The 17,167-nt window shown below is 39.8% G+C and overlaps 2 protein-coding genes across 4 annotated transcripts in view; one reads left to right on the plus strand and one right to left on the minus strand.

Annotated features, from left to right (window-relative positions):
* Positions 1-9,999, minus strand: part of LOC106556882 (serine/threonine-protein phosphatase 4 regulatory subunit 1) — a 42,029-nt gene extending 32,030 nt beyond the window's left edge. Inside the window, exons 1-2 of one of the 2 annotated variants that reach the window (XM_014075955.2) lie at positions 9,775-9,999; positions 9,384-9,428 (exon numbers count right to left, since the gene is read on the minus strand). In XM_014075955.2, coding sequence (XP_013931430.2) covers positions 9,384-9,428; positions 9,775-9,781 — 52 coding nt within the window. In that variant the 5' untranslated portion in view covers positions 9,782-9,999. The remainder of the gene's footprint in view (positions 1-9,383; positions 9,429-9,774) is intronic. The other variant, XM_014076036.2, reaches the window with a different exon arrangement.
* Positions 10,000-10,180: 181 nt separating this feature from the next.
* RAB22A (RAB22A, member RAS oncogene family) overlaps positions 10,181-17,167 on the plus strand; it is a 29,422-nt gene continuing 22,435 nt past the window's right edge. For both annotated transcript variants that reach the window (XM_014076233.2, XM_014076159.2), the window contains exons 1-2: positions 10,181-10,488; positions 15,983-16,062. In XM_014076233.2, the coding sequence (XP_013931708.1) occupies positions 10,453-10,488; positions 15,983-16,062 (116 nt within the window). In that variant the 5' untranslated portion in view covers positions 10,181-10,452. The remainder of the gene's footprint in view (positions 10,489-15,982; positions 16,063-17,167) is intronic.

Genomic DNA, 17,167 nt, shown 5'->3' on the forward strand with positions numbered 1-17,167 from the left:
CGCCAGTAGAGAGCAGGATGGCCAAAAGGGCAGAGATGGGGGGAGGCATACACAGGTGGGAGAGTTGAAGGACATGCTGTAGTCATAAATGCACGCCGGCTACCAGGTGGCCGAATTTTGATCTTGTGTGCTAATTTGTAAGTACCATTCATTCAGTGCCACTGTAACTTTTTGAATGGTCCTTAAGCGAGTATTACCTGTATAATCCTCAATATTTCATTTTCTATTTCCCTTTCCCAAGTACTTAAAGCTTATCAATGCTGCTTCTATGTGAAAGAGAGAGGTTCTTTGCAGATTGAGAATAAGCACTGTCAGTCAGTTTTTTGATATGTGCAAACACAATATGGCCATTTTCTGTTGGCACACCACAATTGTTAACTTTGTAGTCAGTCAATTTATGCAAAACCCGCCATTGTAGGAATTGAACATTCTATAAAATGTTCGAGCATTGCATGTCTCTTCCAAACACACAGATGGCCAGATGGTTCTTTCAAATCAGAAGGTTATAATAATATAATGATTATTAAACACCTTGTCACTTAATTCAAAATCTTAAGAGTCCTGAACAAAAAGATAAGTTGTTAAGTACAGCATTTTTTTTTACAAATTAAAGTGTGCATAACATTACATAAATGTTACATTACATGAACATTAGTAATACAATATAAGATTTACATCTATCAAACAAGGTTTGGAAATTTATCTGGACAAAACAACTGCAAATTTGAGTAGGTTACTTGAAAGTCTACTTCCTTCTCCTTAACTGGGGGAAAAGAAACCAATTTAGATTATTGATCATCCAAACATATCAACAATCCACCACTAAAAGCCAACTGTAGATTTACCTTTCCAGAGTTCATAGTAACAGAGGGTCGGGAGGATGCAGGAGAGTATTTGAGAGGCACCATGCAGGTTCAGGAAGGTGTGCAAGAGGCATGGTACAAGTTGGGATGATGCAAAATAGATACCATTACATCATGTCTGGCCAGATCTGCTTCTCTACCTGAGCAGTGACAGTCACCAACAGATATCTGCCTTCAGGATTTTGAACAATATTGCACAGGCACCTAGGTGACAGGGCTGCATGCAATTGGAACAGCCAGTGCATCAGCAGGAGGCCTGGTTTGTTTTTCTATGACTGTCCCAAAGCCTGCCATGTTGAGAATGGCCCTGTGCTTCTTGCAAGCTGCAGGGAGAGTCAAATAAACTGGAGTACGTGCTGCCTGTGTCATGTTTCAGCTGCTGCAGAGTTGTGTTCTGAAGTAGTGTCTGACAAAAAGAACGGCAGTTGTGAACTCTGAAGGGAGAGATGCTCAGTGGTTGCTTTTAAAAAAATTGGCAGTCCCTGGAGTGCAGCTATCTTCCCTTTCTCCCCCTCCCCAATTTGGAGACCAGGGAGATAATGATTTTCCTTGGGATTGTGGGTATAATTCAGAGCTCTAGCTACCTCAGTGAGAGCACGCTGGGTGGGAAGGGATCTGATACATTTATGAGGGGTGAGAGGGAAAGCCTACTATTTGAGACTGAAAGCATCTTAAAGATCTGATTTGATAATCCACTTGGTTGGTTGTGTTACCAGGTAATAACATGAAATATTTTGACTGGAGAGTGGAATGAGAAAGGTCAGCTGAAAAGTGTGTGGAAGAAGGAGAAAGTTATTGTGACAGATAATGGATACAGAGGGCTATGGTGGGACATAGGGTGTGGACCACACTTGGGGAAAATAGACTCAGCATGCTATACTTGTTCCACATTCCAGCCTCCTATACTTATTCCCAAGGCCTGATCATCTGATCTTCAGTGGTCAGAATCCCTGGCTGCTGCTACTGAATTCCAGGTCATTCCGTAATAAGGCTTCCCTCGTCCACAATTGAGTAGTGGAGGAGAAAGCCAAGCCAGTGTATATTATGAAAACATGGTTGGTTGCAGATGGGGTAATCCCTTCTTTAAAATGTGACTAATTGATTACAAGTATGACATCAGCCATGACCCCAGGCAGGGGAAGTGGAGTGGCCATTATCATTCAAAAGTCCTTGGTGATGCTTACAGGCACTGCCAGGCAGGGAAACTGGATAGGAGACCCTGCTTGTATAGTTAAGCTATAGATCTAGATGTTATCGCATGTACTTCCCTGCTATATGGCCTACTGGAGCTCTTCCATACTGGGTCAAGTTGGGGGTTGGAGTTGCCTAGGCCTATGCCATTGAGGGACTTGAAACTACTTGCTCTGGGATTGAGGTCAAAGGCATTTCAGAAGCTTGTAATTAACCATGGAAACTATGTACCGTATTTTTCAGAGTACAAGAAACACCTTTTTCCCTCAAAAAAGAGGCTGAAAATCTGGGTGCGTTTTATTCAATGAATATAGCATTTTTTGCCTCCTGAAACCCCGCCCCCTTCACCAAAATGACCACGCATAGCTTGTAGGAGACTTTCAGAGACCTCCTGGGGGCCTAATGCAATTATTTTTTTTTACAAAACACGTGCCCATTTTTGCAAAAAAAAAAAAAAGGGTTGTTTTTTGCTTGTTTTTTCCCTCCCCAACCCCTGGGAACACTCTACAAGCCCCCTAAGGGCTAGTCATGCCCTTTTTTAAAAAAAAAGAAAAGAAAAAAACAGGCCCGTTTTTGGGAGGTTTGCAGAGTGCAAAAACTTTTTTTTAAAAATTTGCCTCTTCAAAATCTTGGTGCATCTTATACTCTGAAAAATACGGTACTTAACCCAGGTTATTGAGAACCACCCAACTTCCAAAAATGTAAGTGCAAAGAAACAGCTAAAGGAAAGATAGTAACTAGAGCTCAAGTAGCATATAAATTTAATAATTACCATCATCATCTAGACCCTCTAATAGTTGTGATAATCTCACAGTTCCATAAAAACAATTTTATCAGTTGATAAAGAGATTGGAACTATACTATTTGGTACAGAATTTAAAAAGCTCTGATTTAAAATCTGTATGTTTTCTCCCATACATAGTGCAAATAGGAGGCAGAGTACTGCATTGCTTAATTTTTTAATCTTAAAAGCCAGCAGCTTATTAGATCACCTTTTTCCATCAGGTACAAAAAATATAAGTAAGTGGTATGTAACCTGTAAAATTCAAATGAACAGAAACTAAATACAGGTAGTCCTCAACTTACAACAGTTCCTTTTGTGACTGTTGGAAGTTACAAAGCACTGAAAAAAGTGGCTTATGATTATTTTCAAGACATATGACTGTTACAGCATCTTCATGATCATGTGATCAAAATTCAAATGGTTGCAACTGACTCATATATATGACAGTCACAGTATCCTGGGATTGTGTGATCACTTTTTGCAACCTTCTAACAAGCAAAGTCAATGGGGAAGTCAGATTTACTTAACAAATGGGTTACTAATTTAACAATTGCGGTGATTCATTTAAGAACTGTATCAAGAAAGGACTTGATAAGGGCAAACTCACTTAAACAAATGCCTCACTTAGCAACATAAAGTTTGGGATCATTTGAGGTTGTAAGTCGGGGACTTCCTGTATCTAAAATTATGGACCTCATCAACTCTGCCTTATCACCTACTTTCAGTTCTATGGACAGATATACCAAATAATCAAAGAATCACCCATGGGATCCCCACTCTCAAAACTCATAGCAGAGACTATATAATGCAGCATCTCAAAACTATAGTACTTCCACACATACAACCAAAAGCATGGATCTTGTATGCAAATGACACCCTTCTCATAATTAAAAAAAGGAACTAGAAAAGACTCATGAAGCAATCAACATCTTTAACAGGAATAAAAGAAGAAAACAACAATACTACCTTTTCTGGATGTCCTCATCACTAGAGGAAACAACAGCAAATTAGAAACGCAATTCATCTACAAAGAACAACCCACACTAACCAATTGGTCCATTACTAAAGTAACAACCCAACCTCCCATAAGAATAGTTGCATAAGATATTATTCAAAAGAGCACAAACACACTGCAGGAACATGAGAAAAAGGAAACAGTTTATATAACATCTTCCCACAACATGGATAGCCATGCAATTTTATCAAAAAGTGCCTGACCACACAACCCACTACAGTACAACCAACACAATGAAAAGAATAACATTACCATACATAAAAAATAACCAATAGACTATTACAGAAACATGGCATCACCATATTTCGCAGAAGTTTGGCATTCAGACAAATCAGTCACCAATAGACACACAGAAATAAACTATATTACACACCATTCAAGAGGCAACGAAAAGTTAAGGGAGGGAAACATCAGAACATATCCTCTCCAACAGTCAACACGCAAATAAGCAATAAACAAGGTACTATCAAGAGAAAACTACATTCCCACCAGCACTGGGAAGGCAAGCTACTATCTAGGTAGTCCTTAACTTACAACCTTTCACTTAATGATGCTTTGAACTAATGATAGACTCAGAAAGGGTGCCTTACATCTGACCACCACAAAGATTGCACACGTTTGTAGTCATGTTATCACAATCTGGGTGCTTAGCAACCTGTTCGTATTTATGATCTGTTGCAAGCACACTGTGACTATGCATCAGTATTTTAATATGTTCTGCCAGATTCCCCACAAATTCAATGGGGAAGTCATCAGTAAGATTTGCAAATGGTGATATTTGCGAATTGAACTTCCCCTTGGGTCTGGATGTTGGGTGAAAGAACTGCTTGCCAAAGGATTTCAGTCTCTGAGTGGAGAGGTAAGGAGGAAAAGGTGCCTCAGGGAGGTGGGAGAAGGAGTCCCAGCAAAAGCCACACTTGTCTCTCCACTGACAGGTAAAGTCAAATGGGGAAGCCAACAGGAAGTTGCAAATGGTGATTTGTAACCATGAAAGACTACAACCATTCAGGATTCACCTAACATTACCAACTGGTACTGTCATCTTAAGTATGAAAACAAAGTATGAAAAACCTTTGAAAGGCTAGTGATGTCCCACTTGAAAGCCATCACAGATCCGCTGTTAGACCCCGCTGCAATTTGCATACCAAGCAAATAGGTCAACAGATGATCCTGTTAATATGGCTCTGCACTACATCCTACACATTTTTTGAATTTCCAAAGACCTACGCAAGGGTCCTCTTTGTAGACTTTAGTTCAGCATTCAATACCATCATACCGGACATTCTTCTACCTAAACTAAATCAGGTAGCGGTACCCGAACACACTTGTAAATGGATCACAAGCTTTCTAACAGACAGGAAGCAGCAGGTGAAGCTAGGCAAAATCACATCAGATACCTGTACAATTAGCACAGGAGCCCACCAGGGCTGTGTGCTCTCTCCACTTCTCTTTTCTCTATATACCAATGACTGCATCTCAAACAATCCTTCTGTTAAACTACAGAAGTTTGAAGATGATACAACAGTGATTGGTCTTATTCGAGACAACGATGAAACCGCATATAGACGGGAGGTTGAACAACTATTCAAGACCTAAAATGGACACCTAACATCAAAAACGTCATCAAAAAAGCACAAGAAAGAATGTTCTTTCTGTGACAACTCAGGAAGCTCAAACTGCCCAAGGAGCTGCTGATACAGTTCTACAGAGGAATTATTGAGTCTGTCATCTGCACCTCTATAACTGTCTGGTTTGGTTCTGCAACCCAATAAGACAGACACAGACTTCAGAGGAATAATTACAACTGCAGAAAGAACAATTACTGCCAACCTGCCTTCCATTGAGGACCTGTACACTGCACAAGTGAAAAAGAAGGCCGTGAAAATATTTACAGATCCCTCGCATCCTGCACATAAATTGTTTCAACTCCTACCCTCAAAGCGATGCTACAGAGCACTGCTCACCAAGACAACTAGATACAAGAGTTTTTTCCTGAACACCATCACTCTGCTAAACAAATAATTCCCTCACTACTCTCAAACTATTCTCTAAGGCTGCATTACTATTACTATTTCCTGACTGCTTATTTGTACCCTAAGACTGTCATTAAGTGTTGTACTTTTTGATTCTTGACGAATGTACCTTGTCTTTTTATGTACACTGAGAGCACATGCACCAAAGACAAATTCCTTGTGTGTCCAATCACACTTGGCCATTAAAGAATTCTATTCTATTCTATTCTATTCTAAGAACATGCAGTCATGTGACATCACACATTATGAGTGTGTCACCTACTGATGGAGTTCCCAGTCCCAATTACAACCAATGAGCAAGGGCTACCAGTATAGTCTACTAAACTGGAAGTTTAAATGTATATTCCTATCTATAGACTCTTTCTTTCTCTATGAAACAATGAATACAGCTTTGTTAAAGTCTAAAGAGAAAGATGAGCCTGCAAGTTGAGCAGTTCAACTCCAACTGACAATTATGATCTGTGATAGCCTTTGGGTCACAACTAAATACAGCTATTTAGCCATGTGGCAGGATATGGTCATAAATACAGAACAAAACCCATAGATTTTGAGTTTAGGTTAGCATTTTAACTTGAATCCTGTAATTACAGCCTACTTGTTACTATCAAAATAAAAGGATCCAAGAATGTATATTCTTCAAGTCACAACACTCTCATTAAATCAGCAAAAATGAGCAGTTGTTTTGTTGCAAACATGATGTTACAAATGAAACAGGAAGTGCTGTGGTGGCGGTTAGAGTGCAGCACTGCAGGCTACTTCTGCTGACTGCCAGCAATTCAGCAGTTCAATTCTCTCCGGCTCAAGGTTGACTCAGCCTTCCATCCTTCCGAGGTGGTAAAATGAGGACCCAGATTGTAGGGGGAATATGCTGACTCTGTAAAACCACTTAGAGAGGGCTGTAAAAGCACCGTGAAGTGGTATATATGTGCTATTGCTATTAATAGAAGGTTGAGAGAGTAATTATGAGATCAAACTATAAAAGAATAAAAATACCTGATGATACCTTTCCCACACTGTTTACATATGAATTTACATGCATATATCCATGCACCTGTGTTTGTATTGTATATGTACACAATGCTCTATTGTTTTAAATTAAGTTCTCTTAAACTGCATGCTTGCAAAATATTGGGAGCTAGGGTTTGCTTTGGGTGCCTTGTCTTCAACATAGCCACAATGAGATAATTGCACCTTGTTTCCCTTCCTCTCCATGTCATCTTGAAAATGAGAATCACATCTGAGCAGCAGAGCTATCTATGTAAACCTCACACCTGCAGGTAGGACTCTGCTTTTGAAAAGCAAACACAGTACAGAACCCGGAACTGTCCTGTTCCTTTGCATCAAACTAATACAATAAGTCTGCTCTGAAAAAAGCAAAGACAGCACTCACTAGTGACCCCCTCTCCATTTCCTGTCTCATGACCTAGAGATGAAACACATCCTTTGAGAACTCTGCCTTAAAGGATGTACAATTTTCTCATATAGAAAGGACTACTTATTGTTCAGATGAAATGTATTAGACAAATATGATTTGAAAATAAAGTCTAAGTCATGCTTACAATATAAAAACTTGACAATTAAGCTTTTAATTTAGAATGTAAAACTTTACTCTCAAGACTTTTTCTGCTATATATTCTAAATGATCTAAATTAATATATGTTTATATATATATATATATATATATATATATATATATATATATATATATATATATATATATATATATGTTTTATTTGTGCTGATAAATAAATAAATAAAATAAAACACAAATATAACAAAGGCAACAGTTCCTGTCGTGATGGACTCTTGTGACGAGCCGATTGACAGATGATGGAAGCAGTTAGCTTCCTCCCATAATTGGGGCTTACCAGGGGTTGTGACTGTATGTATGTATGTATGTATGCATGTATGTATGTATATCGGCTCGTCACAAGAGTCCATCACGACAGAAACCCAATATTTTTACTGTTGCCTTTGTTATATTTGTGTTTTTTATTTATATTTTTATTATATATACATACATATGTATGTATGTATGTATATATGTATGTATATATAATATGTATATGTATATGCATCTGCATGTATGGGTATGGGTGTGTGTACACACATACACACACACACTAATGTACGTAGGTGTACACACACAGAAATATGTATGTATCTATGTGTGTGTGTGTGTATGTATGTATATATATATATATATATATATATGTATGTATGTATGTATGTATGTGTATACGTGTGTGTGTGTGTGTGTGTGTGTGTGTGTGTGTATATATATATATATATATATATATATATATATATATATATATATATATATATATATATATAATGTTTCTGTGTGTATATGTATATGTATGTATTTATGTATGAATGTATGTATATATTGAGAGCAGGCATCAGAATTTTATTTTTAATGTGTGCCAGTGTGGTCACAGAAAAAAACAATAAAGGTTATCTTATCTTAAAATTTCCTTATTTTATTTTACAATGCTATATGTTCACAAAAACCAACAAAGGTTTTAAAAGTAAGCAAACAAATCTACCAGGGCTGCATTTTAATGGCAGCATCTTCAATTCACAATTACTTGCCACAAGTTATTCTTTAAGCTTAATTGATGCTGCAACCACTGTTTTTGCTAATCAGTCACAGAAAGCAAAACAGAAACAAGCATGTAAACAAGAAGAGGTAGACTCAAGCATATCAATATCCCAAATAAAAGGATACTTTTTTCCTTTTAGTATTTTTCTGTTGACCCAAAACCTTTCTGTCACCTCTCCACTGTAAAACTACATACTCTAAGGATTTACACTGCTTTATGTTGTTTATCTATTTCAAGGAAACTGCAAAATATACCAATATCATAAATTAATTAGATATATCAGTGTCTTTATTCAGATCTCACAAAAGTGCAAAAGATTAAGATAGCTTTTCAGATATGTGTGATTAAAATCCCCAACCTTTCCAGGAGGCTAAGATTCATAGGAACTGTTAACTCCATATATCTGCTCCCTGGGGCCCAGCTACAAAAAGCTAGGTTGCTCCATTCACCCAATGACACTGACAGTTATGGATTTCAAACTGGAGTAGTCAAGCCACACAAATCAAAAAGCCTCCAGTAACATTCAAAGCTACAACTCTTACCATATTATGTACACTGTGAGCATATGCACCCAAGACAAATTCCTTGTGTGTCCAATCACACTTGGCCAATAAAGAATTCTATTCTATATAGTTTTTCCCCCTACAAATAGCAATTCTCCTAAGCCAGAGAGAGAGAGAGAGACAGAAGAAGGATCGACATCCTAATTCTTTATACTATAATCCTCTTTGATTTCTCTGGGAGGAAATTTTAACAAGCCAGGTCAGAGCTCCTTTGAGAAAGCCACAACCACCACCACCACGATTTCACTGCCATTTTCCTTTCCTTTTCTGTGTATGTGTGTGTGTGTGTGTGTTTTAAAGAAAAATTGAAAAACAAGTTACTCACAATCATCTAAGTCATCCTGCAAATCCACAAAATACAAAGGGATTCCTACAAATGAAAACAAGAGTAAGAAAGAGAGAGAAGACACGCGGGGGGGAGGGGGGGTGTTGTGTTGCTGCTCCACAAAACCGGGGGTGGGAGAGGGAAGGGGGTGATGAGGGGAGCAGGCATGAAAGACACAAATAAATGAAAGCCTGAAGAGCAGCACATGAAACAGGCAGCCACGGCACCGCCATCTTCAAACAGCCTCTGAACGCCGCCGCCACCACCACCACCCCAAGCACCACATTTTTAAAAAGCTGGCGAGAGAGAGCAGCGGGAGGGGAGGAGAGACACCCAGGTAAGCAGGTCGCCCCCTCCCTCCCTCCCTCCCACACACACCCCCACGGCTTACCAGCCATTTTGAAAGGCGCATGGGTGGGGAGGAGACTGGGGTCCGGGAGAGGACGGCCAAAAAGGAAGAGCTGCCGGCTTATCCCGGTCGCCTTTCGGGCAGCCGCCCCTACTTCCGCCGCTCGCCCGAAAAGTCAAACGTCAATGGCGGTCTCCGTGGACCGAAGCTTCCTTTCCCCGTCTCTCCTCCTCGCCCGGCTTCTCGTCCTGAGGCGGAGGGGGGGGGTAAGGGTGTGTGCCGGGGGGGGCAATCTAATGGCGTTGACTGGCCGAAGCCGAGGCGCGCCTGGAGAGCCGGAGGGCGGCCCCGCGCGCGCGCGCCAAAGATGGGCGTTTCCTGCCGCCGTCTAGGATTAGGTCACTGGGAAAGGAGGCGGGGCGCCCGTCACGTGACGCGCGACGCGGAGGCTCGTCCAAGATGGCGCGCGGCCTTTGGGATCTGAGGAGAAGGAAGAGGCGCGTTCACCTGTAGCCCCGGAGCCGAGGCAGGGCGCAAAGCTGATTTCTTTGGGCCCCGCCTTTTTTTCCCTTTTCTTTTTTTCCCGGCCGCCCTCTCCGGGGACTCCGCTGGGCAGCTTGCGGGGCGGCTTTTCCATATGAGTCCCGCGAAGGGGGTGATGGTGTAGTCGGACGGCGGCGGTTCCTAAAAGCGGCGGCGACCCCCTTGGGTTCTCGAGCGATGGCTCTGCGGGAGCTGAAAGTTTGCCTCCTTGGGGTGAGTTGGAATGGGGCGGAAAGGACGAGCGTGGCTTCTCTTTTCTCCTTTGTTCAGGCTGGTTTAAAAAGTTCGTTTTGGATTTCGGGGGCGGCTTCCTCGGACGAAGGACGGGGGTTTGGCTCTCCATGGAGCTCGGCTAATGGCTCTCTCTGGTCATCGTTATTACCTTAGCTGTGGGCTGAGGGGAGAATCGCACCTTAGAATTGGGGTTGTCTGCTCCCCCCCCCCAAAGTATTTAACATTTAAACATTGAACAACTTCACCCCTCAATTCTCGGCAGGTTTCAAAAAGGCCAGGTGGGTCTTTTTAGGATTATGGTCTGACAGCCCTTTGACTTCTGAAAAGTTAACAATATGGGCTTGGGCTGGGATGCACCTTTTATTTTATTTTTATTTTATTTTTTAACTTCAAAAAAAGCTCCTCCTAAATGCATTTATTGGGAGTCCAGCCTGAACTCCCTCTGTAGGATTTCTTTCCAAATATGTGCTCAAGGCTGCAACTTTTAGAGGTTTTGTTCTTTCTTGGAAAGGAAAGGTATTTCGTAATTTGTTCTGCAACCAATTCTACAATAATTATTTGCATTTTTTTAAAAAAAAGTTTAGTGTTTAAAACATATGTGCAAACTCCTGGTTGACTGATTTTGAGATGAGTGTTGAAAATTATTTTAAAGAGTATGCAGCAAAATCCTTTATATTAAAGGAAACTGATGGTCAAGACTACAGAACCTTGAGGTATGATGATAGTAATATATATAAATATATTTGATTTAAAACATATAATTTGATATGAATTGTAGGCGATGACTCTGGAAGGGATGTATGAAATCTCATTGTAACCAATTGACAAACATTTTATAATTTGTAATGGAAGATATTTTTGTGGTGTTTGTTGTGTTTTGTCTGTCTGTGTTTATTCAAAAATTAAAAAAAATATTTAAAAAAAAGACTACAGAACCATTGCATAGAATGAATCTTATTTCTGAGAAAATAGTCCCAGGATTTCACTATAAAATATTAAGATCTAAATAATGTAATTTGAATTAAAGCCCAAATTCTGAGAGAGGTTTATAGAAGAAAAATATACAATGTTCCTCAAAACCAATATTCTCTGTTTAGCAGAATTGTTCTGCATATAAAGGAATTAGGCAATATTCACTGTGCCCTATGATTGGTACAGGTAGTCCTTGACTTACAACAGTTCATTCAGTGACCGTTCGAAGTTACAACGGTGCTGGAAAAAAGGTACATTGGGCTGTTTTTTACACAACATTGCAGCATCTCTGTAGTCGTGTGATCAAAATTTTGATGCTTGGCAACTGGTTCATATTTATGACCATTACTATGTCCCAGGGTCATGTGACCTCCTTTTGAACCTCCTGACAAGCAAAGTCAGTGGGGAAACCAGATTCACTTAACAACTGTGTTACTAAATTAACAGCTGCAGGGCCCACTAAACTGTAGCAAGAAAGGTCTTAAAATGGGATAAAACTCACTTAACAAATATTTCACTTAGCAACATAAATTTTGGGCTCAATTGTGATCATAAGTCAAGGACTACCTGAATAGAACAAAGCAGAATATTTTATATATTTTGCATTTAAATGGAGAAGAATGTATGTTTTTAAGAACATGGAAACAAAGATACCTTTCCTTTTTCTTTAGACCAGTGTTTTTCAACCTTTTTTGTGCAAAGGCACACTTTTTTCATGAAAAAAATCACGAGGCACACCACCATTAGAAAATGTTAAAAAAATTTAACTCTGTGCCTATATTGACTATATATAAAGTAATTTTCCCACGGCACACCTTACACTATGTCACAGCACACTAGTGTGCCGTGGCACAGTGGTTGAAAAACACTGCTTTAGACATATAGGTAGTTCTCCACTTAACCATTAGCTTAATGACAACAGTACTGAAAAAAATGACTTATGACTAGTTTTCACTCAACCATTGCAACATCCCCATGGTCATTTGAGCAAACCTCAGGCACTTGGCAACTGCCATGTATTTATGACAGTTGCACTGTCCTGGGGTCATGTGATCATCATTTGTAACCTTCCTAACTGGCTTCTGACAAGCAAAGTCAATGGGAGAAGCCAGATTTGCTTAATGACAGTATGATTCACTTAACAGCTGCAGTAATTTGCTTAACAACTGTGGCAAAAAGTTGTAAAATGAACCGCAACTCACTTAGCTGCCTTGTTTAGCAACATACATTTTGGACTCAATTGTGGTTGTAAGTTGAGGACTAGCTATACCAGCATTATTGAAACCCAGAGTCTTCAGCTACAGCTATTCTTATCATCAGTTTAGAAAAATGTGAAATCATAGCTGCTAGTTCTTTAGTTAGTGTTGGCCTTTGTACTCATCAAGTTCTTGATGAGGATGTTGTAATGTATTTATGTTGAGATCATTATTTTGTCTTGCCTTTTCTATATATAACTCAAGGCTCCTCCTATTTACCCCATGATAACAATCATGTGATATGGATTAGATTAAAAGGGTCACCCAGCCGGTTTTAATGTCTAAGGGAAGATTGCAGCTCACAGTTTCCTGGTTTCTAGTCTATCACCTTGACTACTACACCTGAAACTTTTTTTTTTTTTTACTTTGGCATGAATTTTGACTGGGCTCAAGCCATTTCCTCCAAAGTCATAACATTACTGTTAATGATTGGGGGGGGGGGGGAGTTGTTGTATTGTTTTTCTATATATTGAGGTTATATTTTTTTGTAAGCTGCCTAGAGTCACTGAAAGTGAGTGGGCGCCCATATAAATTCTCTAAATAAATCAATGAAGTCATAGAAGTAACATGAGTATTGGATATTCAAAATACGATTTTGTCCAGTTTAGCTTGTCTATATTTGTACACAAAAACAAATAATTACAGAAACATCACTATACTTTCAAATACTTAAACCATACCTACTTAATGTTTTTCCTCCTCAGGTTTATGAATACATACATAGCCTTTCATTAAATAAGAAGAGGTTGAATGAATAACAACACCCTTTACTAACAGACTTGAAATACCTAAAACACCTTCTTTCCTATTTCAGTTGTTTAGTATGCATATTTTTAGGGTGGAGCATTGAAACGAGTCTCTGGTAAAGTATGTTGCTATGTTTACATGGCAAACGTTTATTTGGGAAAGCATAGAAGTACTGTGTTATCTAAAATAAAACACTAGTAATAGACAATATGAAGGCCATTTAACTACTTGCTGCTTTTGAAGTTTTGCAGCATCAGTTCAATAGCCCTTGTGTTTATATGGTCCAGAAAGATGGGTTCACTGAGTAAAGTTAATTATGGGTGCATCTATTGCCCATATTTTGTTCATCTTGAGCAGAACAACTTAATGCATATTTATTCAGAAAGTTCAAAGTGGTTGTATAGTATGGTAGCTTTGCCCTAATGTTATTTATTATTATAAATTTCATAATAAATAAAATCATTACCCTATGTTACTTTAGACTGTTCATTATAGTAGATTCAAATAAGGTACAGGTGGCCCTCAACCTATGGCTACAATTGAGCTCAAAATTTATGTTGCTAAGTGAAACATTTGTTAAGTGAGTTTGCCCCATTTTATGCCCTTTCTTGCCACTGTTGTTAAATGGATCACTGCAGTTGTTAATAGCATGGTTGTTAAATCAAACTGGCTTCTTTATTGACTTCGCTTGTCAGAAGGTTGCAAAAAGTGATTTCTTTTTCCAAAAAATATCTTGATCCTGCAACCATCATAATTATGAGTCGTAATTACCCGCCCTTTCGGTGCGAGAGGACTTGTGCCAGTTTTATCCTGACCGGGTGGTGCTGAGGCTAGACCCCAAAGGTTCCATAGGGCCCAGGAGATTATTCTTCCCAATTTCTGCCCCTCCCCGGTTCACCAGTTAGAACAACAGTGGCACACATTAGACATGCACCGGGCACTCTCGAGATTTACATTCAACACACGGCAAGCTTACACCGCTCAAAGGCACTGTTTGTCTCCTTCCTAGAATCCTCATTGGAGCAAAAAGTATCAGTGGCTACCATAGGAAGATGGATACATAAATGCATTGCAGCAGCTTATGAAGCACGCCAGGAGTCAGTGCCGGAAGGTGTTACTGCCCACTCTAGTAGAAGTGCGGCTATCTCCGTATCCTGGGCCACTCAGGCATCTCTGGATGAAATTTGTAGGGCTGCGGTTTAGGCTTCCCCTTCTCCATTTATTAGAAATTATAAATTAGACAAATCCGCATCGGCCGATGCCGCGTTCGGGTGTAGGATTTTACAGATTGTTGGTTCTCAAGTCTTCAGTTTGGAACAGTATACAGCCCACCCTTGAATTAGCCAGGCTTGGGTATGTCCCATTTATGGATGCTATCTCCACCTTATTAGAAGAGAAAGCCTTATTGAGAAAGGGCGTTGGTATTTACCTGATACGCCTCTTTTAATAAGGTGGAGATAGCATCCGGCCTGCCCATATAGGAGAACTGTTCCTTCTGGTTATTGTTGTCAGATTATTTCGAAGGATGGTTGGGAGAGTTTGACTTTTTCTTGTTAGTGTGTTGCATTTGAGTACAAGTAAATTATGGTTTGATAACACGTTGAGTCTGTGTTTATTTACTTCACCGGAAAGTTGGGTGGGGACACTCACAAGGCAGGTTATATAGGCCAATAATTAATTAATAATCAGACTCAGTCCAATCAGTGCAAGGACCGTGTTAACCCATTCATGGATGCTATCTCCACCTTATTAGAAGAAGCGGATCAGGTAAGTACCAACTCCCGAAGCCCCGCCCCTTCACCAAAATGGCCATGCATAGCCTTATAGAGGCTTTCAGAGAGCCTCCTGGGGGCTGGGGAGGGCAGAAATGAGCAAAACACGGGCCTTTTTTGCTCAATTATGCCCCCCCCCCGCCCCCAGGAGCATACTATAAGCCTCCATAAGGCTATGCATGCAATTTTTTTGATGAAAAACGGGCCCGTTTTCACGAAAAATGGGCCGTTTTTTGCTTGTTTTTGCCCCCTGCCCCCCAGGAGCACTCTGCAAGCCCCCCCCCCAGGCTATTCATGCCTTTTGGGGGGGGGAAACAGGCCCGTTTTTGGGAGGTTTGCAGAGTGCAAAAACTTTTTTTTTCCTTTTGGAAAACTCTTTAACTGATTGATGAGAATTACATTGATCAAGTACTGTGCCAGCAGAAACAAAGTCTTAGGTGCTGCAGATTGTCAGTGATTTCCTTCTCCAGCACATGGATAACCAATTTTGTTATATTTAAGTACAATGACAATAAAGATTATACTTATACTTATGGATAAATACACCTGGAAACATCTATCTACCTACCTACTCTCCCTTCCTCCCTCCCTCCCTACTGTATTTATCTCCCTCTATCTACCTACCTACTTTTTTTTAAAAATGCCTCTTCAAAACCTTGATGCGTCGTATACTCCGGTGCGTCTTATACTCCAAAAAATATAGTGCCTGTTTCGTTTTTCTTTAAGGACACAGGCGTGGGCAAATCAAGCATTGTATGGCGCTTTGTAGAGGACAGTTTTGATCCAAACATCAATCCAACAATTGGGTAAGTACCTAAAACTGCCTCTGCCTGCTGGACTGGGGCCCCAAGCGGGAGTGGCATCTTGGAGGTGATTAATGACCCCACCTTTTCCCCATGCACACTTGTTCCCTTCTTCCCATCTTGATTAATTGAATTTTATCTGAATTTTAAATATTAGGTTTTTATTGTTTTAAGGTTTTCTATCCTATTTTAATTTTATGACTGTAAGCTGCCTAGAATCACCTCGACAAGATGGGCAGCGTATAAGTTAAATAATATTATTAAAAAATAGAAGTTTCATATAAAACAATGAGCTAGGAAGCTAAGAGTTACATAAACTGTGTGGTGGTTTTTCACAATTTTATTAAAGATTTTAGTTACAACAATAAGAGCAAATATAAACTAAACTTCCTGACCCTTCCACATGGGCAGACCCATGTAGACAGATGGTCCCCCAAATAACCAGGCTCTATGGCAGGAAGGGCTTTAGAGGTGGTAATATCTTCCATGACATGTAGAAGCCAACTGCCAGCCAGTGCAGCTCTCAAAGCAGCAGAGACATCATTGCACCTGCCACTGCATTCAGGACCACCTATATTTTTCAAGTGATCTTCATGGACAGCCACATATAGAGTGCATTACAATGGTCCAATTAAGGGTAACACTTCAGTAACTATCTGAAAGACTTCTCAGTCCAGGAACAGGTGCAAGTGCAACCTAGGTAACCTGTGTGAAGACTCTCTCAGCCACGGCTGCCATCTACTCTTATACAGGAGCTGTGAGTTCAAGAGGACCCTCAGATTCCACAATAGTCTCTCATGGAGAACTTCAACATAATTAATGACTAGATAGAAGTGTCCAGAACAAGGGAAGGAGGGTATGTCAAGGAAATAAAATTTACAAATATTTCTCTAATGACTTAAGATTGATCATTTGATCTACAGTTCTCCTAAACTTATTCTTAAATTTAATTTTAAAATATAAGGTTCAAATAGCAAATTGGGGTTTGCTTAATTTACATAGGTAACTAGTGAATATATTAAATAAGGAAAGATGTGCAAGAACACCTATCTCCTGCTGTTTCTACCTGTCCCATGAGGCCTAATAAGATGGATATGATGTCTCTTCA

Source organism: Thamnophis sirtalis, unplaced genomic scaffold, assembly GCF_051295495.1.
Source record: "Thamnophis sirtalis isolate CommonGarterSnake01/CBP01778 unplaced genomic scaffold, rThaSir2_p1.2 scaffold_7, whole genome shotgun sequence".
NCBI lineage: Eukaryota > Metazoa > Chordata > Lepidosauria > Squamata > Natricidae > Thamnophis > Thamnophis sirtalis.